General features: G+C 45.0%; 2 protein-coding genes across 3 annotated transcripts; one reads left to right on the top strand and one right to left on the bottom strand.

Annotated features, from left to right (window-relative positions):
* The first annotated feature begins 30 nt into the window (after positions 1-30).
* Positions 31-6,971, top strand: LOC115149508 (cyclin-G2). 2 transcript variants are annotated; one of them, XM_029692440.1, is made up of 9 exons: positions 31-153; positions 1,072-1,208; positions 1,392-1,532; positions 1,776-2,026; positions 4,225-4,303; positions 4,416-4,514; positions 4,867-5,063; positions 6,079-6,241; positions 6,306-6,971. In XM_029692440.1, the coding sequence occupies exons 2-8, from the start codon at positions 1,104-1,106 to the stop codon at positions 6,221-6,223; spliced, it is 1,017 nt and encodes a 338-aa protein (XP_029548300.1). In that variant the 5' UTR covers positions 31-153; positions 1,072-1,103; the 3' UTR covers positions 6,224-6,241; positions 6,306-6,971. The 2 variants fall into 2 exon arrangements, with proteins under 2 accessions (XP_029548300.1, XP_029548299.1); XM_029692439.1 differs by having other exon boundaries at positions 6,079-6,971.
* A 550-nt stretch (positions 6,972-7,521) lies between these two features.
* taf1c (TATA-box binding protein associated factor, RNA polymerase I subunit C) lies at positions 7,522-23,435 on the bottom strand. The gene is made up of 15 exons (XM_029692438.1): positions 22,825-23,435; positions 22,534-22,648; positions 22,359-22,411; positions 22,166-22,261; positions 21,993-22,060; positions 20,517-20,764; positions 18,609-18,737; positions 16,180-16,297; positions 13,299-13,370; positions 11,568-11,703; positions 11,224-11,352; positions 10,589-10,769; positions 9,910-10,047; positions 8,790-9,682; positions 7,522-8,503 (listed from the first exon to the last, which is right to left on the bottom strand). The coding sequence occupies exons 1-15, from the start codon at positions 22,957-22,959 to the stop codon at positions 7,757-7,759; spliced, it is 3,258 nt and encodes a 1,085-aa protein (XP_029548298.1). The 5' UTR covers positions 22,960-23,435; the 3' UTR covers positions 7,522-7,756.
* Between the last annotated feature and the right edge of the window lie 3,201 nt (positions 23,436-26,636).

A 26,636-nucleotide genomic window follows, 5' to 3' on the forward strand; every position in this document is an offset into this window, starting at 1 on the left:
GTACATGATTGGCTAACGCGACTTTGACGTCCGTTTCTGGGTGTGGAAATTCTCAACATCAACAAAAAGAGAAAGGAATTAAACTAGAGATTAAAAAGGAACAAACACAATAGTTTGGGACGTGAGAATATGTCGATGTAACTAACATAACAGGTAAATATTGAAATTCATAAAAAAAAGTGTACATTATATGCAAGAAAACTGAATAGATGTGAGGTAAATGCTGTTTGTAAGACTATTTTAGACTAGTTCCAATTAATTCCTTCCTGAAGCCAGGATTAAATGTTTTTTTTGTTATCATGTTTTATGATTTAAAAAAACGGCACTATAAATCTCTATTGGTTTTTGCTTTTTCATGGTTGTCGATGAAATTGGCATCTTCAACTGATTTTCTCACAACGAAAGAAAATCTATGTAACCCAGTTCGCTGCCTTGGCTTTGTTATTTATCTTCTGTGTTAGCTAACGTTACCATGGCTCGTTTAGCTTGCGCTGCTTCCTCTTAGAGCAGTCGAGGTTTTACACAAAAACATGTTGTTTTTTTACATCACCGACTAGTAGCTGCAACCCGCTTTTATTAGACTACAATTTTATATCGATTGAACAACCAAGATCAATGACAAATCGAAGGGAATTGCCAGGGAATGAACTCTGACCTAGGCAAGAACAAGAATTACCCCCCTCCCCTCTTCCCTCGTCGACGATTTGAAGCATTATTTGCTATCTAATAGATTCAAGCGAACGCCGTTTTGCTGTGTTATCCGTTTTTCTAGTGTCTCACAAACACAACAACATTTGGCATAAGTAAAACAGTTTTTCCACTCTAAATGCTAAATAGGATTTGTTGTGATGTGTGTAAGCGTTAACCTAAGACATCTGACACCGTAGCCCTGGAGAGAGAGAGAGAGAGAGAGAGAGAGAGAGAGAGAGAGAGAGAGAGAAAGAAAGAGAGAAAGAGAGAGAGAGAGAGAGAGAGAGAGAGAGATTGGGTAAACCTTGAACCATTCGCCTGGGTGAATGAATATAACGTTAACGGACGACCATTAACATCAGACTCTTGTTTGTTTTACAGTGGAAGGATTTCTGTAACAATCCAGTCTAGACATGGAAGCCGTTCAACTTATGAGGGAGCTGAAAACCAATTTTGAACAGGAGATTTATTATCTTCCGAAAGAAACGGGACTCCACTTGATCGAATCAACCAGAGAGGTAGATATTCACTGCAGTACAGTAAATACGCTGTACGATCAATATTATTATTTTTTAAATAAATTGTTAATATAAATCCTGTAACAATAACATTATAGTTAAACAAATTTTTTAATTTTTTTTAAGTATCACCTATTACATATTAATAGCCATTTAATACCTAAAATGTTTTATGAATTACAGAATGCCAGCCAAGGAATCTCAGCTAAATGTAGGGACGTCAAAGTGGAAGACCTCTGGAGCCTGACCAGTTTCTTTGGGTACAGCACACAGACCTTCGTTCTGGCAGTCAACCTGCTGGATAGATTTTTGGCCATGATGAAGGTGAGATGAAAAAAAACAACAAATAAAAGCAGACCTCAGAAAGAATTAACCCTTTAAAATGTAACATTTGTTTTCCTTTCTTGACAAAAACAACCATGACACAATGTAAAAATGAGCATTTAAAAGTTAAATGAAAGGGAGGTGGCTTGACTAATGATTGCATATGTCCACTAATTACAAGCCTTTGTGTGTGTGTGTGTGTGTGTGTGTGTGTGTGTGTGTGTGTGTGTGACTCCTCTTCAGGTCCAACCCAAACATTTAGCCTGCATTAGCATCAGCTGCCTCCACATCGCAGCCAAAACAGTCGAAGAAGAGTGCAACGTGTCTTCCACCAATGAACTTATTCGTATCAGCCAGTGCAAGTTTACAGTCTCGGACCTCACTCGCATGGAGAAGATCATTTCAGAGAAACTCAACTTCCAACTCGAAGCCATCACAGCCTTAACCTTTTTGCACCTATACCATAGAATCACACTCTCACAAACCTCAGACAGGTAAGGCACCCATTATGATAGATATTACTTACAAATCGCCCAATTCTGAAGATGGCAATGGTGACATAATGAACTAGACATGAACTTTAAGCAGCTGTTGACATATCTGGCTTATCATTAGGGCTGGCACAATTACCATATCTGACCAATTACGGTCATCCAAAATTTCATAACGTCACAGCCCGACTTATCATAATGGTGCTTTCAAGACAACTGGGAACTCGTGGGGGGGGGGGGCACCTCAGTGCTTTAGGCGTCACTACAGCCCCCGGGTTCGATTCCAGCTGGCCGTGACACCCATGAGGCGGTGCACAATTGGCCCAGCGTCGTACGAGTTTTTTTTTTTTTTTTTTAAATGTAGCTAGGCAAGTCAGTTAAGAACAAATTCTTATTTACAATGACGGCCTAGGAACAGTGGGTTAACTGCCTTGTTCAGGGGCAGAACGACAGATTTTTACCTTGTCAGCTCTGGGATTCGATCTAGCAACCTTTCGGTTACTGGCCCAATGCTCAAACCACTTGGCTACCTGCTGCCCCAGGGGAGGGTTTGGCCGGCCGGGATGTCCTTGTCCCATTGGACTGTAGCGACTCGTTGCGGGCCGGGCGCCTCTAAGCTGACTTCAGTTGCCAGTTGTATGGTGTTTCCTCCGACACATTGGTGCGGCTGGCTTCCGGGTTAAACGAGCAGTGTGTCAAGAAGCAGTGCGGCTTGGCAGGGTCGTGTTTCAGAGGGTGCATGGCTCTCGACCAGACGTGCTCAATGGGATTGAGATCCGGGCTCTTTGCTGGCCATGGCAGAGCTCTGACATTCCTGTCTTGCAGGAAATCACACACAGAATGAGCACTATGGCTGGTGGCATTGTCATGCTGGAGGGTCATGTCAGGATGAGCCTGCAGGAAGGGTACCACATGAGGGAGGAGGATGTCTTCCCTGTAACGCACAGCGTTGAGATTGCCTGCAATGACAACCAGCTCAGTCCGATGTTGCTGTGACACACCGCCCCAGACCATGACAGACCCTCCACCTCCAAATCGATCCCGCTCCAGAGAACAGGCCTCGGTTTAACGCTCATTCCTTTGGCGATAAACGCGAATCCGACCATCACCCCTGGTGAGACAAAACCGCGACTCGTCAGTGAAGAGCACTTTTTTCCAGTCCTGTCTGGCCCAGCTATGGTGGGTTTTTAAGCGACGTTGTTGCCGGTGATGTCTGGGGAAGACCTGCCTTACAACAGGCCTACAAGCCCTCAGTCCAGCCTCTCTCAGCCTATTGCGGACAGTCTGAGCACTGGAGGGATTGTGCGTTCCTGGTGTAACTCGGTTGTTGTTGCCATCCTGTACCTGTCCCGCAGGTGTGATGTTCGGATGTACCGATCCTGTACAGGTGTTACACGTGGTCTGCTACTGTGAGGACGATCAGCTGTCTGTCCTGCCTCCCTGTAGCGCTGTCTTAGACGTCTCATAGTACGGACATTGCAATTTATTGCCCTGGCCACATCTGCAGTCCTCATGCCTCCTTGCAGCATGCTTAAGGCACATTCACACAGATGAGCAGGGACCCTGGACATCTTTCTTTTGGTGTTTTTCAGTCAGTAGAAAGGCCTCTTTAGTGTCCTACATTTTCATAACTGTGACCTTAATTGCCTACCGTCTGTAAGCTGTTAGTGTCTTAACGACTGTTCCACAGGTGCATGTTCATTAATTGTTTATGGTTCTTGGGAAACGGTGTTTAAACCCTTTACAATGAAGATCTGTGAACTTATTTGGATTTTTACAAATTATCTTTGAAAGACAGGGTCCTGAAAAGGTGACGTTTCTTTTTTTACTGAGCATATATATATATATATATATATATATATGTATGTGTATGTGTGTGTGTGTGTGTATACATACACAAATCCCAATCGGAGCTTGTTTCCCCCCTCATTGTTTCCAAAGTGACATTAATCCTTACTGTGAAAGGACAGCACTGGTTTTTATCTATTGGTACAGCGTTATTGGACATTTTCAGATATGTTCCCCACCGTTACATTTACGTCATTTAGCAGATGCTCTTATCCAGAGCGACTTACAAATTGGTGCATTCACCTTATGATATCCATCAGTTATGTAACAAAGTAGCCTAATGACCTTGTTTTCCCATTCGATCTGATTCAAATGAATTTTGTCTAAGTATTTTCCCTTTGTCTCTCATAAAGGAAGGAGGCCCTGAACCTGAACACACTAGAGGCCCACCTCAAAGCCTGTCTCTGCCGCATCACCTTCTCCAAAGCTAAAGTAAGGCGTGACCCCAGAGCATAACAGTCCCCAGCGTCTATAGGCCTAGTTACATATTCCAGTAGACCTCTAGGCAGCAGTTTGATGCATGGTCTTCTTCGTTCTCTTCCAGCCGTCCGTCTTGGCCCTGTCCCTCCTCACTCAAGAGATTGAAGCCATGCAGTCTGTTGACATGCTAGAAATAGCACATAGTGTTCAGAGACATCTCAAGGTAAACAATTACTGTTGTGTCAAAAACCTTGAGGACTTATCACAAAATAATTAAAGTATTCCTTTGGTTAACAAAGTAACACAATCAGTTTCCTGTCATATTCGCACACAAACATTTTCTGCCCTGGAACCAGTGTTACATAGTGTGCCCTAAAGCCCTAGTCCACAAGGTTTCATATGACAACTGACCCATATGTAAGGACATTTTAAAGGGCCCTTTTACATTCTCAGCCTCAAGTTCCTGACTGCCATCCTTTTACAACACCTGGAATCCATCCCAATGGTATTTGCTGACCCTGTCAATTATGTTACCATCGTGTCCAATGTTATGATGACCTGGTCTTCTTTTACAGATCACTGACACTGAGCTGCTACACTGGAGGGGGCTGGTGGCCAAGTGTATGTCTGACTACTCTTCCCCTGAATGTAGCAGACCAAACAATAAGAAGCTAGTCTGGATCGTGTCGAGAAGGACAGCTCAGAACCTTCACACCAGCTACTGCAACGTCCCTGAACTGCCAACCATTCCTGAGGACTGCTGGGACGAAAGGTAAACAGGAATACGTGATGTACTGTACCCGTAGTAGGAAGAAATACTTCCAACATGCTCATCAAAAACACATTTAGATAGTAGGCATACATTCCGGAAAAGAAAATTTTCAAATACATTCTTGGAGAGGACACAGTATTACGAGATTCGTCTATATACACACACTGTATGACAACAGAAAACGCTTTGGAAAATCCGCAGAAAACTGAATACTATACTGAACCAAAATATAAAACGCAATGATTTCAAAAGTAAATTGCAGCCATAGGTGGCATAGGCCCACCTACCTACTGGGGCAGCCAGGCCCACCTACCTACTGGGGCAGCCAGGCCCACCTACCTACTGGGGCAGCCAGGCCCACCTACCTACTGGGGCAGCCAGGCCCACCTACCTACTGGGGCAGCCAGGCCCAGCTAATCAGAATTAGTTTTAACCCACAAAAGGGCTTTATTACACAGAAATACTTCAGTTCAACACAACATGTTGCGTTTTATATTTTTTTGTTCAGTTTAAAGGGCACATTTTAAATACCTCCCCCAACAATTAAGCCCCACCCATCCAGTGTATGGCCACTCCTAGTTTCAGCTCTTACAGTATACTATAGTAATCCTGGTAGGCAACCTGTGACTTGGGGGGTGGGGGGGGGGTTCCATCCGCTCTGTGACATCACGGCCCTGCCTGTTGCATCAGTTAGCCTAGCCCTACAGCCTTTCTACAGAGGCCCATCCCTGTCTGCCTGCATTGCTCACAATTACTCAGACATGTATGCGGGTGAGTGACTTGTCACTTCCTACCTGCCTAGCAACCAGTTGCCATAACTGCTCAACCACATTGTTGCACAACCAGTTAGATCTCTACATTCCAAAGATGACTTGAATGGTTGGGATTAGTCCTGTAGTCAAATAATAATAGTAAGGATGAAGATACATGAACGGCAAACAGGATCAACGATGAAAACAAATTAAATATTAACGTATTCAATTGTCCCCCCCCCCCCCCCCTTTTGTTCTTTCAGCGAGGACTCGTGTGAAGACATGAGTTCTGGGGAGGAGAGCCTGAGCAGTTCCCTGGGTTCTGATGCAGAGGACCCTTACTCCCCTCTTTACGTCCTCTGCCAAAGCAACCACCGAAACAAATACCACCATACCAAACCCCTGTGAAGGAGCCAAAGTGCCTGGGTTCCACAACCACCGAAACAAATACCACCATACCAAACCCCTGTGAAGGAGCCAAAGTGCCTGGGTTCCACAACCACCGTTTTATACTGTAGGGTTACGTTCATTAGTGAAATGTTTCGTAGCGTAAGACACGTTTAACCTGTGACAGCCCATTTTTGGTTCCTGGTGAATACGACCCAGAAAAAACCTTCCTATAAAACATAATTTTGTTAGTTCAATAGGGCTACCAGTGTGGCCTGTTACAAACCAATCAATATACTGTATTTATCTTATTTTAAGCTAAACAAAGATACATTTATGGGAAGACTTAAACAATCCTGACAGGCAGCGGAATCCATCAACTCAAAGATAAAACGTTTTAAACTAGATTTTTTGTTGTTGTTGTAGATGTAGCATTAAAAAGTGTTGATGGTGCATGTTTGGATTTGTAACATTCCAGCCACATCATACAGTCTACATCCCAAAGGTGTATCCTATATAGTGCACTACTTTGAACCAGAGCCGAATGAGCCCTGGTCAAAACTAGTGCGCTATAGAGAATATAGTGTACCATTTAGGATGCACAATAGAACACAGCCAAGGTACAATAGACTTGTCTGGGGAGTTAGAACATGTACGTTGCATTACATGATATCGTTGAGTTGTTTTCACTGCCTGGTGGTCCCGTTATCCCTCTACAAGGTTCAACTGTAAAAAAAAACATGTTATTGCATGTTATTTTTCAGAAAAACACGTGTGTGTGTGTGTGTGTGTGTGGTCTTGTTAACCTCGAAATTTGCCAATTTGTTTTTAGGTCGTAGGGTAACTTATATTTGGCTGGTATGTAGCTAGCTCTGTGGATGAAATGGATGGATGGAGTTTCTCATAATGTAAATTTGTATAATGAAAAAAAGAAAAAAGAAACTGTGAATAGAACCTTTGTAGATATTAACTTATTTGTAATTTTTTGCCAATGTATGAAAAAATATATAAAAATACTATTTTGACATCTTAATCTCTGGTCTTTTTGACAATCAAAATTACTTATTTGAAATGTTTTGCTTCAGTCAGATTATGCCTGTACTGGCCTATTTGAACACAATGACATGCAATATAGAAACCCGGAGGCAATAACTTTGGACAACATTGAGTGATGCTCTAGGTCTAGAAATTCCCCAAAATGTCTTATAACCCAAGTCGGTAGCCAATTCACACTTCAATACTGGCACATAACCAAAGTCAGTCGCTCAACCAAACCTGCTTCAGTCAGATAATAAATAAGATGCTGGTCTAGAACAATATTAATGAATATAAATTTTATTTTAACAACCCCCCAAAAAATATTCTGTGACTTCATGCTTTTGGTTTCTAGAATATTCCAGAAATCTCTCAATAGCCAATTCATACTTCACAGTCCTGTCACGTAACATGTGAAATTCATTTTTTTTTAAAAGTTGAAAAAAGATCCCTCGCCATAGTTTCATCCGTCACAATCGTCTCATTTAAAAAATAAGGCTACATCCACCAATACTCAGATCAAAAACCCATACGAGACTTCTTCCTTTTGGGTTGTGAGGAGGTTAGTCCCACTTTCAGGTTCCTCTGTGAAGTAGAGCTGGAGGATAGCTGAGAAGAGGTGGCCAACGGAGTATTATGTCTGCTCTCATTAAACCCTACTCCCTGTGAGGCATCCGTAGCCTCCTGGGATCCAAAGAGAGAATTTAAATAATCCTGATTCTGTGACTTGGGCTTCTGGGTTGCCACCACTGTTCTCAAAATGTCCGTCGCTCTGGAGTCAGAACATGCTGTTTTCCAGGGCGGCAACTTACCAACGGTGGGCTGTTTTTGTGGTGTAAACAGCGGCTCGGAACTAGTGAACGGTGTATGGGGGATAGTGGGCAGTGAACGACTACTGCACTGTGAATAGGGGATAGAGGTCTGGGTGAGGAAACTACTAAGCTGCTCCAGTGATGTTGTTGGTTTTGAACCAAACTCCCTATGAGGTGTTGTGGGCTGTGAGTTACTGGTCTGTGGTGTTGGTGTGGTAGCCCTCGATGACCCCGGTTCAGACAGGGCGACCCACTTGGTGTTGTAGCAGCTTGTGGCCACACTGTCTACGTCAGAGCTGGCGTAATGACTGGCTGCCGACGACCAACCGGAGAGAGAGGCGCTGTCCAGGTCTGATTGGTAGCTGACGGACGATGTGAAGCTGCCTGATAGGTCGATACGACTGTGAGCCTTTGCCCGTTTCTGTCTCCTCCTCTTCCTCCGCAGAGCCGCCACCTTCAAAATCAACCAATGAATATGTCAATCAATATCTCCATTGTCCCAATTGGGAAATGTATAGTCAGGTTGAAAACCAACATTCACAATAACCACCACCTCAACGAGAGCATTCAGAAGGACACAACGTTTTGGAACATTCAGATAGATAACGACCAGAACAAAACATGCCTTCCGACATGTTGAACAAGGAATCACGTCAGCTCTATTGATGCCATTCATATCTGCAGTGTTGGACAATGTGGTCCAGATACACACATGATAAATAAGAATAGAGATGGGTTACCTTCTCCTCTCTGTTCAGCCCCAGCCTCTCCTCCCACCAGCTCCTCCATCCCCCCAGCCCAGGCTCCCACGATACACTCATCCTCTCGCTCAGCACATCAGCCCACTCAGAAGGCTCCACGGGTGCCGGGACAGGGACCAGAGCCAGGGGTTTGAGACAGGTGTTCCTGTGGACGAGGACATTTCCATTCCTCATGGTCTCCCTCAGGTCCTTCCTCAGGGTCCGAAGACAGTGATCTTCCAACGGGTCTCTCTGAAGGCTGTCGTCGGGTAGAAGACACTTGGTTTTTGTGGTCTTGTGTGGGAGACTGCGGCGCTTCTGGGGGAACTTGAACAGTTTGAGGAACCACTTCCTCCAAACCAACAGAGCCTCATCACTGACTTTGGCCTTTGGCCTGACGGGGTTAATGTTAACATTAGTGTCCAAAGACTGGGCTGTAGGTAGAGGAACAGTAGCAGCGGATTCCTGAGTATCAGTTAATCCTGCGTTTGTTGCTAGCGTCAGGTACGGGTCGTCATGAGGGTCGTTGATAACCATCTCCAGTCCAGCCCTAGGAGGGTCCCACGGCTGTCCCCTTCCTTCGAACCCAGAGTCCTCCCCAGGAGACGGTGGTCCAGAGGAATAGCATGTGTCATCTAAGGCACTGCTTCTTGAGGTTCCTAACGTTTGATGAAGCTGTTTTCTTAATGTTTCAACTGGTTGTTTTAGTCTCTGTACATCTCCGCTACGTCCCTCGGGTCCCACGGAGTTCTGGGTTGGTGCCGGTGGGCCGTTTTTACTGAAGGACTCGGTCTGGGTCTTCAGCGTGTGGTAAAAGATGTCTCCAGCCTCAGTGAGTTGCAGCACACAGATACATTCCTCCTTGGCTTGGCTCTGATGGATGACAGTAAGACCTGAAAAGGACAGAAAATATGAGTTTATGAGCCTATTCAACATAAAGCACCGACTTCACTAATTAAGCTCAATGAGAAAACTAAACTGAAAGTAATTTCGCCAGATATGTAAACATTGAAGTGATGATGGATTTGGCATGGACAGTTACAGCTCACCAAACACATCCCTTAAACATAAGATGCTTAGGGACACATTTTCAATACAACTTTATTTACACAGTGCTTACCAGCAGCAGGATTGGCTAGTCTGTCCTGGGCATGGTGCTGTCTGTGTGGGAGTTGGACAGGCAGGTGTCCAAGGCTGTCTCTGGGGCTGAGCAAGGCCCGAGGTGGGCCTCTGGTGACGCAGGCCTCCTCCCTACCACCTGGAGAACCAGACGGAACAGTAGACATTACAGAAAGTCAATAGCCATGTGTGCCTCCAGAGTGGTGCAGCAGCGGTCTGAGGCACTGAATCTCAGTGCTAAAGGCGTCACTACAGACACCCTGGTTCCATTCCGGTGCTGAATCACAACCGGCCGTGATCGGGAGTCCCATAGGGCAACGCACAATTGGCCCAGCATCGTCCGATTTAGGGCTAACGTTCGGCCGGGGTAGGCCGTCATTGTAAAATAAGAATTTGTTCTTAACCGACTTGCTCCCAAGGTTAAATAAAAGAAAATGACATTGATCAAATAGTCATTATCTCTGTTCAGTGAGACAGACAGACCTGGGTTCATATAGTATTTGTTTTATTTACAAGTGCTCCAGGAACTCCAGGCTCAATGACAAAGTCGTTTTTTTTTTTTTTAAATCCAGGTACACAGTAAGACTGGTTGGTCAACAGTAGCCTGATGCACATGATTTACTCAAACAAAAACCCCACCTGGCACACACACACACACACGCTAGAACAACCGTACACACCTGAGTACTGTAGCAGGATCACTTCCTGTGATCTCTGAGAGCCCAGCAGCACCTTAGTAGTCCCGCCCCCCGATGGCAACCCCGCCACGACCTTGGCAAACATGGGAGGATACTCCATCATGTGATCCCATTGGATCATGGGGAGGCAGGGGAAACGCTCATCCATGACGTAAGCAGAGTGCTGTGAATGACAAAGATCACAAGAACATCTGAAGAAACAGACTCACAACAAGTTGATGGTTTTGTTTTTTCCTTTAGGTGAAAAGCAAGAGTCGTTTGTTTTCTCTGCAGGAGTCGTTCGTTTTCTCTTTAGGTGAAAAGCAGGAGTCGTTTGTTTTTTTCTTTAGGTGAAGAGCAGGAGTCGTTTGTTTTTTCTTTAGGTGAAAAGCAGGAGTTGTTTGTTTTTTCTTTAGGTGAAGAGCAGGAGTCGTTTGTTGTCAATGTGGCCCATTGTGAGGCTTGTGACACAAAGAGCTGTTCCTTAGAGCTGGAATACAGCCGGAAACATTCCAGAACTGTGAAGTGAACAAGGAACTGGCACACCCAAAACATTTAGGCGCATATGCAAATAAAAATTAATGGCACCGTAGAGCCCTGATGTAATAGGTCAATTAGAATGTAATTAAAAAAGGTACCTGTGTGGTGACGAGGTGGTGGAAGGTGTGGACATCTCTCAGGTAACTGGACAGGATGACTCTCTCGCCACTCTTACAGTCAGGAGTTTGGCTGATACGAAACAGCGTGTGGCTACAATGGTCTTTGGTCTGTAAAGACAGACACACAATGTTAACATCTACCAAACATCAGGTCACTTCATGTTGTTCCATTTCCAATTGTAAACATGTGAGAGTTGATCTCATATGGCTAGGTTAAAACATTCAGAATAGAAATGTTAGGAAACAGGTTTGTCAAAATCAGCACAGCAACACAGTTACAAAAACAACAAAAACCCATGGAATGGCTTACTGTCTTCTATTACCCTGATATCAGTGAGCTCCACACCTGTCCGGTCAGCATACACCATCACCCTGGGGTGGCCAGAGAAGTCACACCATCTCCATGACGACTTAGAATTGAAGTACAGGTTACTGTTCTCCTGACGGAACTTCTGCAAACTAAAATATGGCAAGAGGGAACACTGTTAGTGATACAGGTAGCACGCCCCACACGCCCAGAGACGATACGGGTAGCACGCCCCACACGCCCAGAGACGATACGGGTAGCACGCCCCACACGCCCAGACGATACGGGTAGCACGCCCCACACGCCCAGAGACGATACGGGTAGCACGTTCTACAGCCCGAGAGACGATACGGGTAGCACGCCCCACACGGCGAGAGACGATACGGGTAGCACGCCCCACACGGCGAGAGACGATACGGGTAGCACGCCCCACACGGCGAGAGACGATACGGGTAGCACGCCACACACGGTGAGAGACGATACGGGTAGCACGCCCCACACGGCGAGAGACGATACGGGTAGCACGCCCCACACGGCCAGAGACGATACGGGTAGCACGTCCCACACGGCGAGAGACGATACGGGTAGCACGCCCCACACGGCGAGAGACGATACGGGTAGAACGCCCCACACGGCGAGAGACGATACGGGTAGCACGCCCCACACGGCGAGAGACGATACGGGTAGCACGCCCCACACGGCCTGAGACGATACGGGTAGCACGCCCCACACGGCCAGAGACGATACGGGTAGCACGCCCCACACGGCGAGAGACGATACGGGTAGCACGCCCCACACGCCCAGAGAGACGATACGGGTAGCACGCCCCACACGGCGAGAGACGATACGGGTAGCACGCCCCACACGGCGAGAGACGATACGGGTAGCACGCCCCACACGGCGAGAGACGATACGGGTAGCACGCCCCACACGGCGAGAGACGATACGGGTAGCACGCCCCACACGGCGAGAGACGATACGGGTAGCACGCCCCACACGGCGAGAGACGATACGGGTAGCACGCCCCACACGCCCAGAGAGACGATACGGGTAGCACGCCCCACACGGCGAGAGACGATACGGGTAGCACGCGCACAACCTTGGCTACATTTTTAAGTAAATATATTTATTTCATTCAATTTACGAATTGTCAACTTATTCATCGTCTTTTGTTTGGAGTGCTCCTGTCAATCTTCAGTAAGGTTGCACGTTTGCTAGCACAAGCTGCTTTGGGCCAGACCAAGTTAATAGTTGATAGAATGTTCCTTGCAGACAGGCCATGCATAGCCAACGTCATTTATAGGATATTTATTTTTAATCCCGATTCTTTCTACCAGGATAGATAGATATGTTTACTTTCTTTTTTGTTGTTGCTTCATGTAGGCTATTTTTACATAATAGCAATGTCAATAGAAGTTTATTTTGGATTTGTATCATTATGATTAACCACATGAAAGTGATTTTGAGATATGAAGACTATTAATAATTTAACTGCTCCAGGAAAACGTGCCTATGAAAATCATAACTGGCACGCAGATCAGTAGAAATGATATGACAGCTTGGCACTCCACATGGAAAAGGGTTGCCGACCGCTGGCGTAGCCTATTACCGGCAACAGTCCCTTTCATGGATTTAACAATGGTGGAAGTGTACACTTTTCTTAGGGAGAGGGGTCATGGAGAACAGGAGAAGGGTAGATAATTGGGGCAGGGCCATGAGTTCAGTGACAGGTATCTAAGCCTCTTACCCTTTTCCCACCGTCCACAGATAGGCAGCTCCACTCTCACTGGTCACCAAAAGCTCTCCCTGGATATGGGGACTAAAAGATAACAAATAACCTGTTTATACCAAGGTTTACATTTTAAAGAGTCTGTAGCAGGGTTGGGGTCAATTCCATTTAAAATTCCAGTCAATTCAGGAAGTACAATCAAATTTCAATTCCATTTCAAAAAGCATTGAAGAGAATTTGAATTTCAGTATACTTCCTGAATTGGGTGGTATTGACCCCAATCCTGGTCTGTAGTAGAAACTGTACATAATCATGAATACTAACTTGACTGCAAAAACTATTCCTAAAATCAGAGTGACATACGCAGAGAAAATCATAAGGTGTACAATATATGTGACGAACAATCATAGCTACAGTCAACAGAGACCAGCTTGCTAGAGCGTCCATCTCCTCAGACGCCGGCTTGTCAGGGCCAGACAGCACTTTTATCATCACAAACATTCAGAACCAGTGCTAAAACAGTATAGAACACAAAGCTTTTCATTATGACAGAACCCAGAACGACCTATACAGCAGAACCCAGAACGACCTATACAGCAGAACCCAGAACGACCTATAGCGGAACACAGAACGACCTATATAGCGGAACCCAGAACGACCTATATAGCGGAACCCAGAACGACCTATATAGCGGAACCCAGAACGACCTATATAGCGGAACACAGAACGACCTATATAGCGGAACACAGAACGACCTATATAGCGGAACACAGAACGACCTATATAGCGGAACACAGAACGACCTATATAGCGGAACACAGAACGACCTATATAGCGGAACACAGAACGACCTATATAGCGGAACACAGAACGACCTATATAGCAGAACACAGAACGACCTATATAGCAGAACACAGAACGACCTATATAGCGGAACCCAGAACGACCTATATAGCGGAACCCAGAACGACCTATATAGCGGAACCCAGAACGACCTATATAGCGGAACCCAGAACGACCTATACAGCGGAACCCAGAACGACCTATACAGCGGAACCCAGAACGACCTATACAGCGGAACCCAGAACGACCTATACAGCGGAACCCAGAACGACCTATACAGCGGAACCCAGAACGACCTATACAGCGGAACCCAGAACGACCTATACAGCGGAACCCAGAACGACCTATACAGCGGAACCCAGAACGACCTATACAGCGGAACCCAGAACGACCTATACAGCAGAACCCAGAACGACCTATACAGCAGAACCCAGAACGACCTATACAGCAGAACCCAGAACAACCTATACAGCAGAACCCAGAACGACCTATATAGCAGAACCCAGAACGACCTATATAGCAGAACCCAGAACGACCTATATAGCAGAACGACCTATATAGCAGAACGACCTATATAGCAGAACGACCTATATAGCAGAACACAGAACGACCTATATAGCGGAACACAGAACGACCTATATAGCGGAACACAGAACGACCTATATAGCGGAACACAGAACGACCTATATAGCAGAACGACCTATATAGCAGAACGACCTATATAGCAGAACGACCTATATAGCAGAACGACCTATATAGCAGAACGACCTATATAGCAGAACGACCTATATAGCAGAGCACAGAACGACCTATATAGCGGAACACAGAACGACCTATATTTTATTTATTTATTTTATTTATTTCACCTTTATTTAACCAGGTAGGCAAGTTGAGAACAAGTTCTCATTTACAATTGCGACCTGGCCAAGATAAAGCAAAGCAGTTCGACAACATACAAAAACACAGAGTTACACATGGAGTAAAACAACATACAATCAATGATGCAGTAGAAAAAAATAAGACTATATACAATGTGAGCAAATGATGTGAGATAATGGAGGTAAAAGCAAAAAAATGCCATGGTGGCAAAGTAAATAAAGTATGGCAAGAAAAAAAACACTGGAATGGTAGATTTGTAGTTTGAAGAAAGTTAAAGTTAAAATATAAATATAAATAATATGGTGCAAAGGAGCAAAATAAATAAAATAAATAAATACAGTAGGGGAAAAGGTAGTAGTTTGGGCTCAATTAAAGATGGGCTATGTACAGGTGCAGTGATCTGTGAGCTGCTCTGACAGCTGGTGCTTAAAGCTAATGAGGGAGATAAGTGTTTCCAGTTTTAGAGATTTTTGTAGCAGAACACAGAACGACCTATATAGCGGAACACAGAACGACCTATATAGCAGAACACAGAACGACCTATATAGCAGAACACAGAACGACCTATATAGCGGAACACAGAACGACCTATATAGCAGAACACAGAACGACCTAAAGGCCCTATAGCGGAACACAGAAACATAAATTACCGTCAAATACTGTTATACCATCAAAAATGATAACAAATATTGTGTTAAGACATACTAGGGGTTCAAAATGAATCAATTATTTTATTTCTATGACTCCAACAGTTCACCAAAGTGGGTCAATGTTTAATCAATCGATATTCGATTATTTGCCCACATCGTGCAGACATATATATGCATATGTCTCGCAAGACGTGCAATGACTATGGCCGGGCCGGGTTCACACGATGGCCGGGCCGGGTTCACACGATGGCCGGGCCGGGTTCACACGATGGCCGGGCCGGGTTCACACGATGGCCGGGCCGGGTTCACACGATGGCCGGGCCGCGTTCACACGATGGCCGGGTTCACACGATGGCCGGGCCGGGTTCACACGATGGGTTCACACGATGGCCGGGCCGGGTTCACACGATGGCCGGGCCGGGTTCACACGATGGCCGGGCCGGGTTCACACGATGGCCGGCCGAGGGCTACCTTTCTTACAGGAGGGTAGACGCACACAGTCACACTCTCACGCCGCTCCAACCTACCTGACACTGAGACATGTAGCAGGCTGCTTGGTCTGAATGACCTCCAGAGTCTTAGGGATGTTCTTCTCATTGACCTTCCAGACACCACACAGGTGGTCACAGCGCACCCCCACGTGACCTACGGTAGGAACACAACGACAGTCAGTTTAACACTGCAAACTGTTATGTAAAGAGTTTGGGCTGCATGTCCATTCAACAGCAAGATAAATGGTTAAAACTCAAACTACAGGCCTTCCAAGTGGCACAGCAGTCTAAGGCATTACTACGGTCCCCTGGTTCATATCCCAGACTGTGCCACAACCGGCCATGTTCGGGAGTCCCATAGGACGGCTCACAATTGGCCCAGCGTCATCCAGGTTAGGGGAGGGTTTGGTGGGGCTTTAATTGGCTCATCGAGCTCTAGCGACTCATAGGGCAGGTCGGGTGCCGGCGGGGCTGACCCCTGGGTGCCGGCGGGGCTGACCCCCGGGTGCCGGCGGGGCTGACCCCCGGGTGCCTGCGGGGCTGACCCCCGGGTGCCAGTTGAACTGTGTTTCCTCCGACACATTGGTGTGGCTGGCTTCCGGGTTAAGCTGGCGGGTGTTAAGTAGCGCGGTTCGGCAGGTCATGTTTCAGAGGACGCATGACTCGACTTTCGACTCCCGAGCCTGTTGGGGAGCTGCAGCGATGAGACAAAATCGGGGTAAAACGCCGCCCCTCCCCCCCCCCCCCCCCCCCCAACTACAAAAAAATGTAAACTCAAACTAGACAAAGGAAATAGACTAAGAAACAGGACCTGAATTAGGATCAACTCGATTTCATTTATTCAATTCGGGAAGTAACCTGAAATTCCTAATTTTCCCTTAGCAATGAGGAAATTGGAATTTCAGTTAACCTGTTTGGGGTAGGGGGCAGTATTGAGAATTTTGGAAAAAATATGTTCCCATTTTTAACTGCCTCCTACACCAACTCAGAAGCTAGAATATGCATATTATTGTTCAGGTTTGGATAGAAAACACTCTGAATTTTCTAAAACTGTTTGAATGGTGTCTGTGAGTATAACAGAACTCCTATGGCAGGCAAAAACCTGACAAGGTTTCAAGCAGGAAGTACCCTGTCTGACAAGGAGTCGTGCGTCTTGCATCTTTTTATTGAAAAGTAAGGATCTTAGCTGTAACGTGACAATTCCCAGGGCTCCAATAGGCTCTCAGAGCCCGCGAAATAACTGAAGGTTTACGAGGGAGCCTCAGGTTGAAACAGATTATCGCCTTTTGTAAGTGGATGCTCAGAGGACCTTTGAATGATGCGCGTGCATGAGTCGCTCCCGAGGAGAAATTTTATTCGGCTGTTTAGGCTCAATGCATACTCCCGGTCGGAATATTATCACTTCTCTACGACATAAATGGCATAAAAATTGGTTTTAAACAGCGGTTGACATGCTTCGAAGTACGGTAATGGAATATTTAGACATTTTTGACACGCCAATGCGCCATGCGCGAGACCGTGAAGAAGCATTCTAGAACTCACGAACAAAACGTCGCTGTTTGGATATAACGATGGATTATTTGGGACCAAACCAACATTTGTTATTGAAGTAGAAGTCCTGGCAGTGTATTCTGATGAAGAACAAGCAAGGTAAGAACATTTTTCTTATAGGAAATGTGATTTTGGTGGATGCTGACCTGGGTGGGTATCTAAATAGCTAGCCCTGTAATGCCGGGCTATGTACTTAGATTATTGCAAAATGTGCTTCATCCGAAAAGCTATTTTAAAATCGGACATATCGAGTGCATAGAGGAGTAATGTATCTATAATTCTTAAAATAATTGTTATCCTTTTTGTGAACGTTTATCGTGAGTAATTTAGCAAACTGTTAGTAAATTCAACGGAAGTTTGCCGGGGGTTATGCGTTTTCTGAACGTCACATGCTAATGCAAAAAGCTGTTTTTTGATATAAATATGAACTTGATTGAACAGACATGCATGTATTGTATAACACAATGTCCTAGGTGTGTCATCTGATGAAGATCATCAAAGGTTAGTGCTGCATTTAGCTGTGGTTTGGGTTTGTGTGACATTATATGCTAGCTTGAAAAATGGCTGTCTGATTTTTTCTGGCTGGGCACTCTGCTGACATAATCTAATGTTTTGCTTTCGTTGTAAAGCCTTTTTGAAATCGGACAGTGGGGTTAGATTAACGAGATTCTTGTCTTTAAATAGCTGTAAAATAGTCATATGTTTGAGAAATTGAAGTAATAGTATTTCTAACGATTCAAAAATCGCGCCACTGGAATTTCAGTAGCTGTTACGTAGGTGGGACGAAATCGTCCCACATACCCCAGAGAGGTTAAACCGACTTCCTGAGTTAAACATCAACCTCAAAACAAACAAATAACAGGATACAATATTGCACATGCATTTATGGATGATAATGATGTCACTGTGCTTACATTCATCCTGCTGAAGGCCGATGGTGATCTGTCTGATTTTACCATTGAGCAGGAATGAGAGAGGCTTGTGGCTCACATCAAAACATGGAAGCTTCCCTTGTTTGAACTCTAGCACCACCCTGTGGAAGTCTGAGGTACTGAATTAAGGACTGTTGATGTGGTTCTTGAAATGGGTTGAATACAAGTAAATGAATTACTGCAAAAATACACTGCTCAAAAAAATAAAGGGAACACTTAAACAACACAACGTATCTCCAAGTCAATCACACTTCTGTGAAATCAAACTGTCCACTTAGGAAGCAACACTGATTGACAATAAATTTCACATGCTGTTGTGCAAATGGAATAGACAACAGGTGGAAATTATAGGCAATTAGCAAGACACCCCCAATAAAGGAGTGGTTCTGCAGGTGGGGAGCACAGACCACTTCTCAGTTCCTATGCTTCCTGGCTGATGTTTTGGTCACTTTTGAATGCTGGCGGTGCTTTCACTCTAGTGGTAGCATGAGACGGAGTCTACAACCCACACAAGTGGCTCAGGTAGTGCAGCTTATCCAGGATGGCACATCAATGCGAGCTGTGGCAAGAAGGTTTGCTGTGTCTGTCAGCGTAGTGTCCAGAGCATGGAGGCGCTACCAGGAGACAGGCCAGTACATCAGGAGACGTGGAGGAGGCCGTAGGAGGGCAACAACCCAGCAGCAGGACCGCTACCTCCGCCTTTGTGCAAGGAGGAGCAGGAGGAGCACTGCCAGAGCCCTGCAAAATGACCTCCAGCAGGCCACAAATGTGCATGTGTCTGCTCAAACGGTCAGAAACAGACTCCATGAGGGTGGTATGAGGGCCCGACGTCCACAGGTGGGGGTTGTGCTTACAGCCCAACACCGTGCAGGACGTTTGGCATTTGCCAGAGAACACCAAGATTGGCAAATTCGCCACTGGCGCCCTGTGCTCTTCACAGATGAAAGCAGGTTCACACTGAGCACGTGACAGAGTCTGGAGACGCCGTGGAGAACGTTCTGCTGCCTGCAACATCCTCCTGCATGACCGGTTTGGCGGTGGGTCAGTCATGGTGTGGGGTGGCATTTCTTTGGGGGGCCGCACAGCCCTCCATGTGCTCGCCAGAGGTAGCCTGACTGCCATTAGGTATTGAGATGAGATCCTCAGACCCCTTGTGAGACCATATGCTGGTGCGGTTGGCCCTGGGTTCCTCCTAATGCAAGACAATGCTAGACCTCATGTGGCTGGAGTGTGTCAGCAGTTCCTGCAAGAGGAAGGCATTGATGCTATGGACTGGCCCGCCCGTTCCCCAGACCTGAATCCAATTGAGCACATCTGGGACATCATGTCTCGCTCCATCCACCAACGCAACGTTGCACCACAGACTGTCCAGGAGTTGGCGGATGCTTTAGTCCAGGTCTGGGAGGAGATCCCTCAGGAGACCATCCGCCACCTCATCAGGAGCATGCCCAGGCGTTGTAGGGAGGTCATACAGGCACGTGGAGGCCACACACACTACGGAGCCTCATTTTGACTTGTTTTAAGGACATTACATCAAAGTTGGATCAGCCTGTAGTGTGGTTTTCCACTTTAATTTTGAGTGTGACTCCAAATACAGACCTCCATGGGTTAATAAATTGGATTTCCATTGATTATTTTTGTGTGATTTTGTTGTCAGCACATTCAACTATGTAAAGAAAAAAGTATTTAATAAGATTATTTCTTTCATTCAGATCTAGGATGTGTTGTTTAAGTGTTCCCTTTATTTTTTTGAGCAGTATATAAAATCACCAAAAATATCCCTATGACTGTTATCCAGGTTGTGAAGGCCTCAATGCAAGGGGGAAAGGGCAGGCCACCAGTAAAAATATTTCAAGACAGATATTCCAGATAGATTACATTGAAGGATACTAAGGTTGTTAAAGCCAGCTTTCCCAGGGTACACCAGACAGCCTTGCTGAGAGATACTGGTGTTGGTAAAGGAAACGTACCCTATGGCACCCCCTGTGGCGTGGTCAGAGAACTGCTCCTGCCCTCTCTGATAGGTCAGCTCCTCATGGAGATGATCAGCTAGCAGGGCTGGAGGGATGTCGTGGATCACATCTGATAACAGGTTGTGGTACCTTTTGGCCTGCCGCCCCAAATGAGTTAACTCGCACCTAGGTAGAGGACAGAGAACCTTTCAAATAAACTTGAATGCAAATGATGGATGAACAACCAGGGCAGCTAGTAGCCAGAGGGCACCGCCAAGGGGAGCTAGTAGCCAGAGGGCACCGCCAAGGGGAGCTAGTAGCCAGAGGGCACCGCCAAGGGGAGCTAGTAGCCAGAGGGCACCGCCAAGGGGAGCTAGTAGCCAGAGGGCACCGCCAAGGGGAGCTAGTAGCCAGAGGGCACCGCCAAGGGGAGCTAGTAGCCAGAGGGCACCGCCAAGGGGAGCTAGTAGCCAGAGGGCACCGCCAAGGGGAGCTAGTAGCCAGAGGGCACCGCCAAGGAAAAGAAGTAGTGGAGAAAGAAATTCATACTTTGTTTTCTAAAGTCAACAGCTTCTTGCTGATCAATAACCCTTCTAGGTAGGGTGGATGAAAAGGGGATTTTATTTCTATTTCACCTTTATTTAACCAGGTAGGCTAGTTGAGAACAAGTCCTTTATTTAACCAGGTAGGCTAGTAGAGAACAAGTCCTTTATTTAACCAGGTAGGCTAGTAGAGAACAAGTCCTTTATTTAACCAGGTAGGCAAGTTGAGAACAAGTTCTCATTTACAATTGCGACCTGGCCAAGATAAAGCAAAGCAGTTCGACACATACAACAACACAGAGTTACACATGGAGTAAAACAAACATACAGTCAATAATATAGTAGAAAAATAAGTCTATATACAAAGTGAGCAAATGAGGTGAGATAAGGGAGGTAAAGGCAAAAAAGTAAATACAATATAGCAAGTAAAACACTGGAATGGTAGATTTGCAGTGGAAGAAAGTGCAAAGTAGAAATAGAAATAATGGGGTGCAAAGGAGCAAAATAAATAAATAAATACAGTAGGGGAAGAGGTAGTTGTTTGGGCTAAATTATAGATGGGCTATGTACAGGTGCAGTGATCTGTGAGCTGCTCTGACAGCTGGTGCTTAAAGCTAGTGAGGGAGATAAGTGTTTCCAGTTTTAGAGGTTTTTGGATTGTGTGCGCTTGATGACATGGGATCGTCACATCATGAAATGCCATGGTAGGATCAGGGTATTGCATAGCAGGGACTTTAAAAATCACCTCAGGGTGAATGTGATGTGCACAGCCTACATCTGTAAAACTATACAGGGCGGCTGGTGAAACTACTCGCTGTAGAGCAGTGTCTCGGCTAGGACATAGGGCCTAGAGTTCATCTCTATGTACTTACTTTTTGTATTTAGATGTTTGCATGAAGTGCTCCATCTGCCACATGTGAACAGCATTTCTTTCACTTCCCTGGAAAATTACAAAACAAGTGGTTAAACTTCATTCCATATAAAAGGTCTTGCACACACATGAAGCATCGAACAAAAACAAAAAAATAGACATCAGGACAGTCACCATTCTCCTCCCCTGTCCAAAGTGGAATTCCTCCCCCAGGACATGGCTCATTGTGCAAAACGCATCCTTGTACTTATACTGGTAGAAGTTCTGCATCTACAAAAGGAGAAGTCATCCAAATATAAATCACTTTATACTAGTGTGTGTTCCCAGTGGAAAAATAAATAAATCAGGAAGTAAAAAAGGTTCTTACATGCTCTGAAAAGTCCAAAGGATCTGACAGATCTGTTGATGACCATGTGTGGCCTAAAGAAAATTAAAAATAATAATATTTAAGTTCAATTGATGAGTGCCATGCACAAGAGTAACAATTGTCTAAGAATCTTATCCTTATCAAAACGATAGGAAACACACTGACGAGCCATTACCTCTTTTTGGTCCCAGAAGCGGTATTGCTATAGGTTCCACTGACACCCAAGGCTCTCCCTTCACTTGGTGTTGAGACTCGAACTTCCAATCTACTTTTGGTAGACTAACGTCTTTCTAAAATGATTTAAAAAGAAAAACAAACTCCAGTAAAATAGCAAATGATTTTCAGTGTAAAAGTGATTTAAAAAAAAAACAAGACTCCGTGGCCTACAATCATCCATATCATAGTAGGTGGAACACCGTGAACTTGAAAGTGCATTGCAAGCATCGATTTCATTATCACAACTCACCTCGTGTTGAGCGACGTTTACTTCCAACACTTGACCATAGGAACCCCAACCTCCGACGTTATGTCTAAACGTAGAACTGGGAGGCCCAGAGTTGAAATAAACCGGGAAAAGTTTCTGTGGGAAAATGTAATCCATGTCTGAAAGAATGGTAACCTTATCGGCCTGGTATGAGCAGTCTGGTCATGTTCTACTAACGTTAGATAGCTACTGTAAACGTGTCTAAGCTAGCTAGATAACTACGCTTTAATTTCCCCCACACTTTAAAATGTGAAATTTCCGTTCCAACACGATATTTGAAAATAAAAGTCAAGTCAATTCAGCTATAGAAATCCAGCGATATTGACGGGACACGTGTAACACACAACAAAAAAATAGGTGCCACTCCAGCAGGGCGAATGGCGTACGTAGGAAATAAGCTTTTCCATTAAGTTACAACAGTCACACAGTCAAATGTGGCTATATCGTAAACGTTTATGAAAACTGTTTTCTCTTCAATTAAGATTGGGGTTAGGCATAAAGTTAACAGTGTAGTTAAGGTAAGGGTTAGGTTTAAAATCTGATTTTAAGAAGATAAATTGCTGAAATTAGCGGGGTAATGACTTTGTGGCTGTGGTAACTAGTGACGACCGGAAAATAAGGGAGGTGTGGTCGACCACGCCATTGGTCAAAAATAGCCAACGTCATTAGAATGACAGGAAGTTTGTCCAGTGAGATCTGCGTACCGACAGAACTAATTTTTTTTTGGAACGCCTCGGTTGGTAATGACAGCTGTATCACAGAGTTTCTTAACCCAGAGGCGCAACATCGCAAGACTTCCGGGACCGCTTGGGGAAACTGTTCCAACAGACGAGGCCAGGGTTTGGGATTTGAGAAGTCAAATACTCTTCCTTAGTTGTTTTTTTTTTCTCGAAATCTAAAGGCACAACCTTGATTTGAGCCAATGTTATTAATCCAATCTTGTGGAATAGATAAATGGATACGTTTTTATTTTCGTAAAAAACAACTTTATATTGAAGGAGTAGCTTTGAGTTTAACGGCTTGCACATGCGCAGTTCGCCGCGAGAGGACCGTTAGACCCGATTTTTTAAAATGTATTATTTAACCCTTTATTTAACTAGGAAAGTCATGAGTTTAGCTAGCCAACTTCGCCATGACATCCCCTAAAAATGCGTTCGGAGATCTATTGGATAAGCAGTTTTAGCCCATCTTTATACTGTACTGTCGATGACTGTATATTTTCGACCTAGCATAACACAAGGAACTATTTTACAATGAGGGGATTCGATTATCTGGCCCAGGTTACCCGGTACGAGGTGTTTGCACCGGGTGAAAAGTGATTGCATTCGTTTGGGAACCGGGCTGCCTCTCGGGCGTTACCCAGGTGCCCAGTTCAAAACCCACTGCGAAGTCGGCTCAAAACAAAAGTGATGTAGCCTGAAGTAATGATTACGATTCTGTGTTTTCACAAACGTGATTGCTTTTAATAAAAACGCGCTATCTGCCTTACAAATGAAAAGAAGTTAGAAAATTCGAATATGCTTATATTTTATGGAATATAAATGTTGTATGTTTCTGAACGATCCACCATGCTACCTTGTTGACAACATCACTGCAGGGAAGATTGCTCGAAAAGGGCGCTCCTCCCTCACCGCTTTTGCCATAAACCGGTGCACCAAGGGTCAGTTTACATTTTTTTTTCTTTTCGATTTGGTACTATTTTCACAAGTACAGTATCTGGTCAAATTTCACAAACGTTTGTACAAAACTCAAAACAGATAATCAAAAAGGGCTGTTTTTAAAAAAAACGTTTCAATTGACTAAGTACAACACACAAAACCACACGGTAACTTTTTCACCAAACCTAATCAGTGTTTCATCTAGAGATACCTTTCATATACAGTAATTACCGTTCAAAATGCAATGCTGGCAATACTTTTCATATGATTCTCTTCTCATTTCTTCAAATACATTTAACCATCACTTAATCCAACTGCGCTGAATGGTTAATCACTAAACCGTTTGGTAAACCTAGAGATTTTAAACTGGTTTGTCTACTATATGTTGATTTTGAGAACTGCAGAGATAAAATGATGTGTTTGTAAAGTATAAACATCTCAATTACATGTATGATGCATGATAACCATAGGTAATGACTACTTGTTATTGCTAATATATTTTACATAGTGGTCACCACAATTGGCCACCATATAAAAGGGTGTGTGTGTGTGAACACTTGCTATTTCTTTCAACATAGAGCAGGATAGACAGCAAGGGAGAGGAAAAAAATCAAAGAGCTTGTGGACAAGCAGTTGTCAAAGAGGTGGGCATGGGCCCCATTATAGAGGTGAACATCAGAGAGAGGGAGGCAGACAATGTGGTAAACAGAGGCTGCCAGATTAGTTAACCCCAATCTGAAAAGATCAATTGTCAATTTGATCATGAGGACATTTCACCCCCCAAAAAACTGGAGGCTACAGGATATGCACTATGCTTTACCATTACATTTACAGTAAATTACATATTGTAATGCAGGTAAATTCACAACATGTTCCAGTATTCTTAGAGTATGATCTATTGACAGTAAACTCTGTTCTACCCTCAGAATTGACAGAAGACCCCATGGTGGTGGCTGTGTGCTGAACGACCAGCAGGAGTGGACAGTGGTGGAAATGGTGAGGGCCAGGAATGACATACGGCTGTCCAAAATAAAGCAGGCCATTGAGCAGAACGATGACACCTTTGCCAACATGGCATCAATCTCAATCGCACTCCACACTGCCCTTTCCCATCTGGACAAAATGAACACCTATGTGAGAATGCTGTTCATTGACTAAAGCTCATCACTAAGCTAAGGACCCTGGGACTAAACACCTCCCTCTGCAACTGAATCCTGGACTTCCTGACGGGCCGCCCCCAGGTGGTGAGGGTAGGTAGCAACACATCTGCCACGCTGATCCTCAACACCGGGGCCCCTCTGGGGTGCGTGCTCAGTCCAAACACACCAAGAGTCGTGAAGAAGGCACGACAAAGCCTATTCCCCCTCAGGAAAATAAAAAGGTTTGGCATGGGTCCTGAGATCCTCAAAAGGTTCTACAGCTGCAACATCGAGAGCATCCTGACTGGTTGCATCACTGCCTGGTACGGCAATTGCTCGGCCTCTGACTGCAAGGCACTACAGAGGGTAGTGCGTACGGCCCAGTACATCACTGCGGCTAAGCTGCCTGCCATCCAGGACCTCTACACCAGGCGGTGTCAGAGGAAGGCCCTAAAAATTGTCAAAGACCCCAGCCACCCCAGTCATAGACTGTTCTCTCTGCTACCGCATGGCAAGCGGTACCGGAGTGCCAAGTCTAGGACAAAAAGGCTTCTCAACAGTTTTTACCCCCAAGCCATAAGACTCCTGAACAGGTAATCAAATGGCTACCCGGACTATTTGCATTGTGTGCACCCCAACTTCTCTTTTACGCTGCTGCTACTCTCTGTTTATCATATATGCATAGTCACTTTAACTATACATTCATGTACATACTACCTCAATTGGGCCGACCAACCAGTGCCCCCGCACATTGGCTAGCCGGGCTATCTGCATTGTGTCCCACCCACCACCCCCTCTTTTACGCTACTGCTACTCTCTGTTTATCATATATGCATAGTCACTTTAACCATATCTACATGTACATACTACCTCAGTCAGCCTGACTAACCGGTGTCTGTATGTAGCCTTGCTACTTTTATAGCCTCGCTACTGTATATAGCCTGTCTTTTTACTGTTGTTTTATTTCTTTACCTACCTATTGTTCACCTAATACCTT

Source organism: Salmo trutta, chromosome 15 (genome assembly GCF_901001165.1).
Source record: "Salmo trutta chromosome 15, fSalTru1.1, whole genome shotgun sequence".
NCBI lineage: Eukaryota > Metazoa > Chordata > Actinopteri > Salmoniformes > Salmonidae > Salmo > Salmo trutta.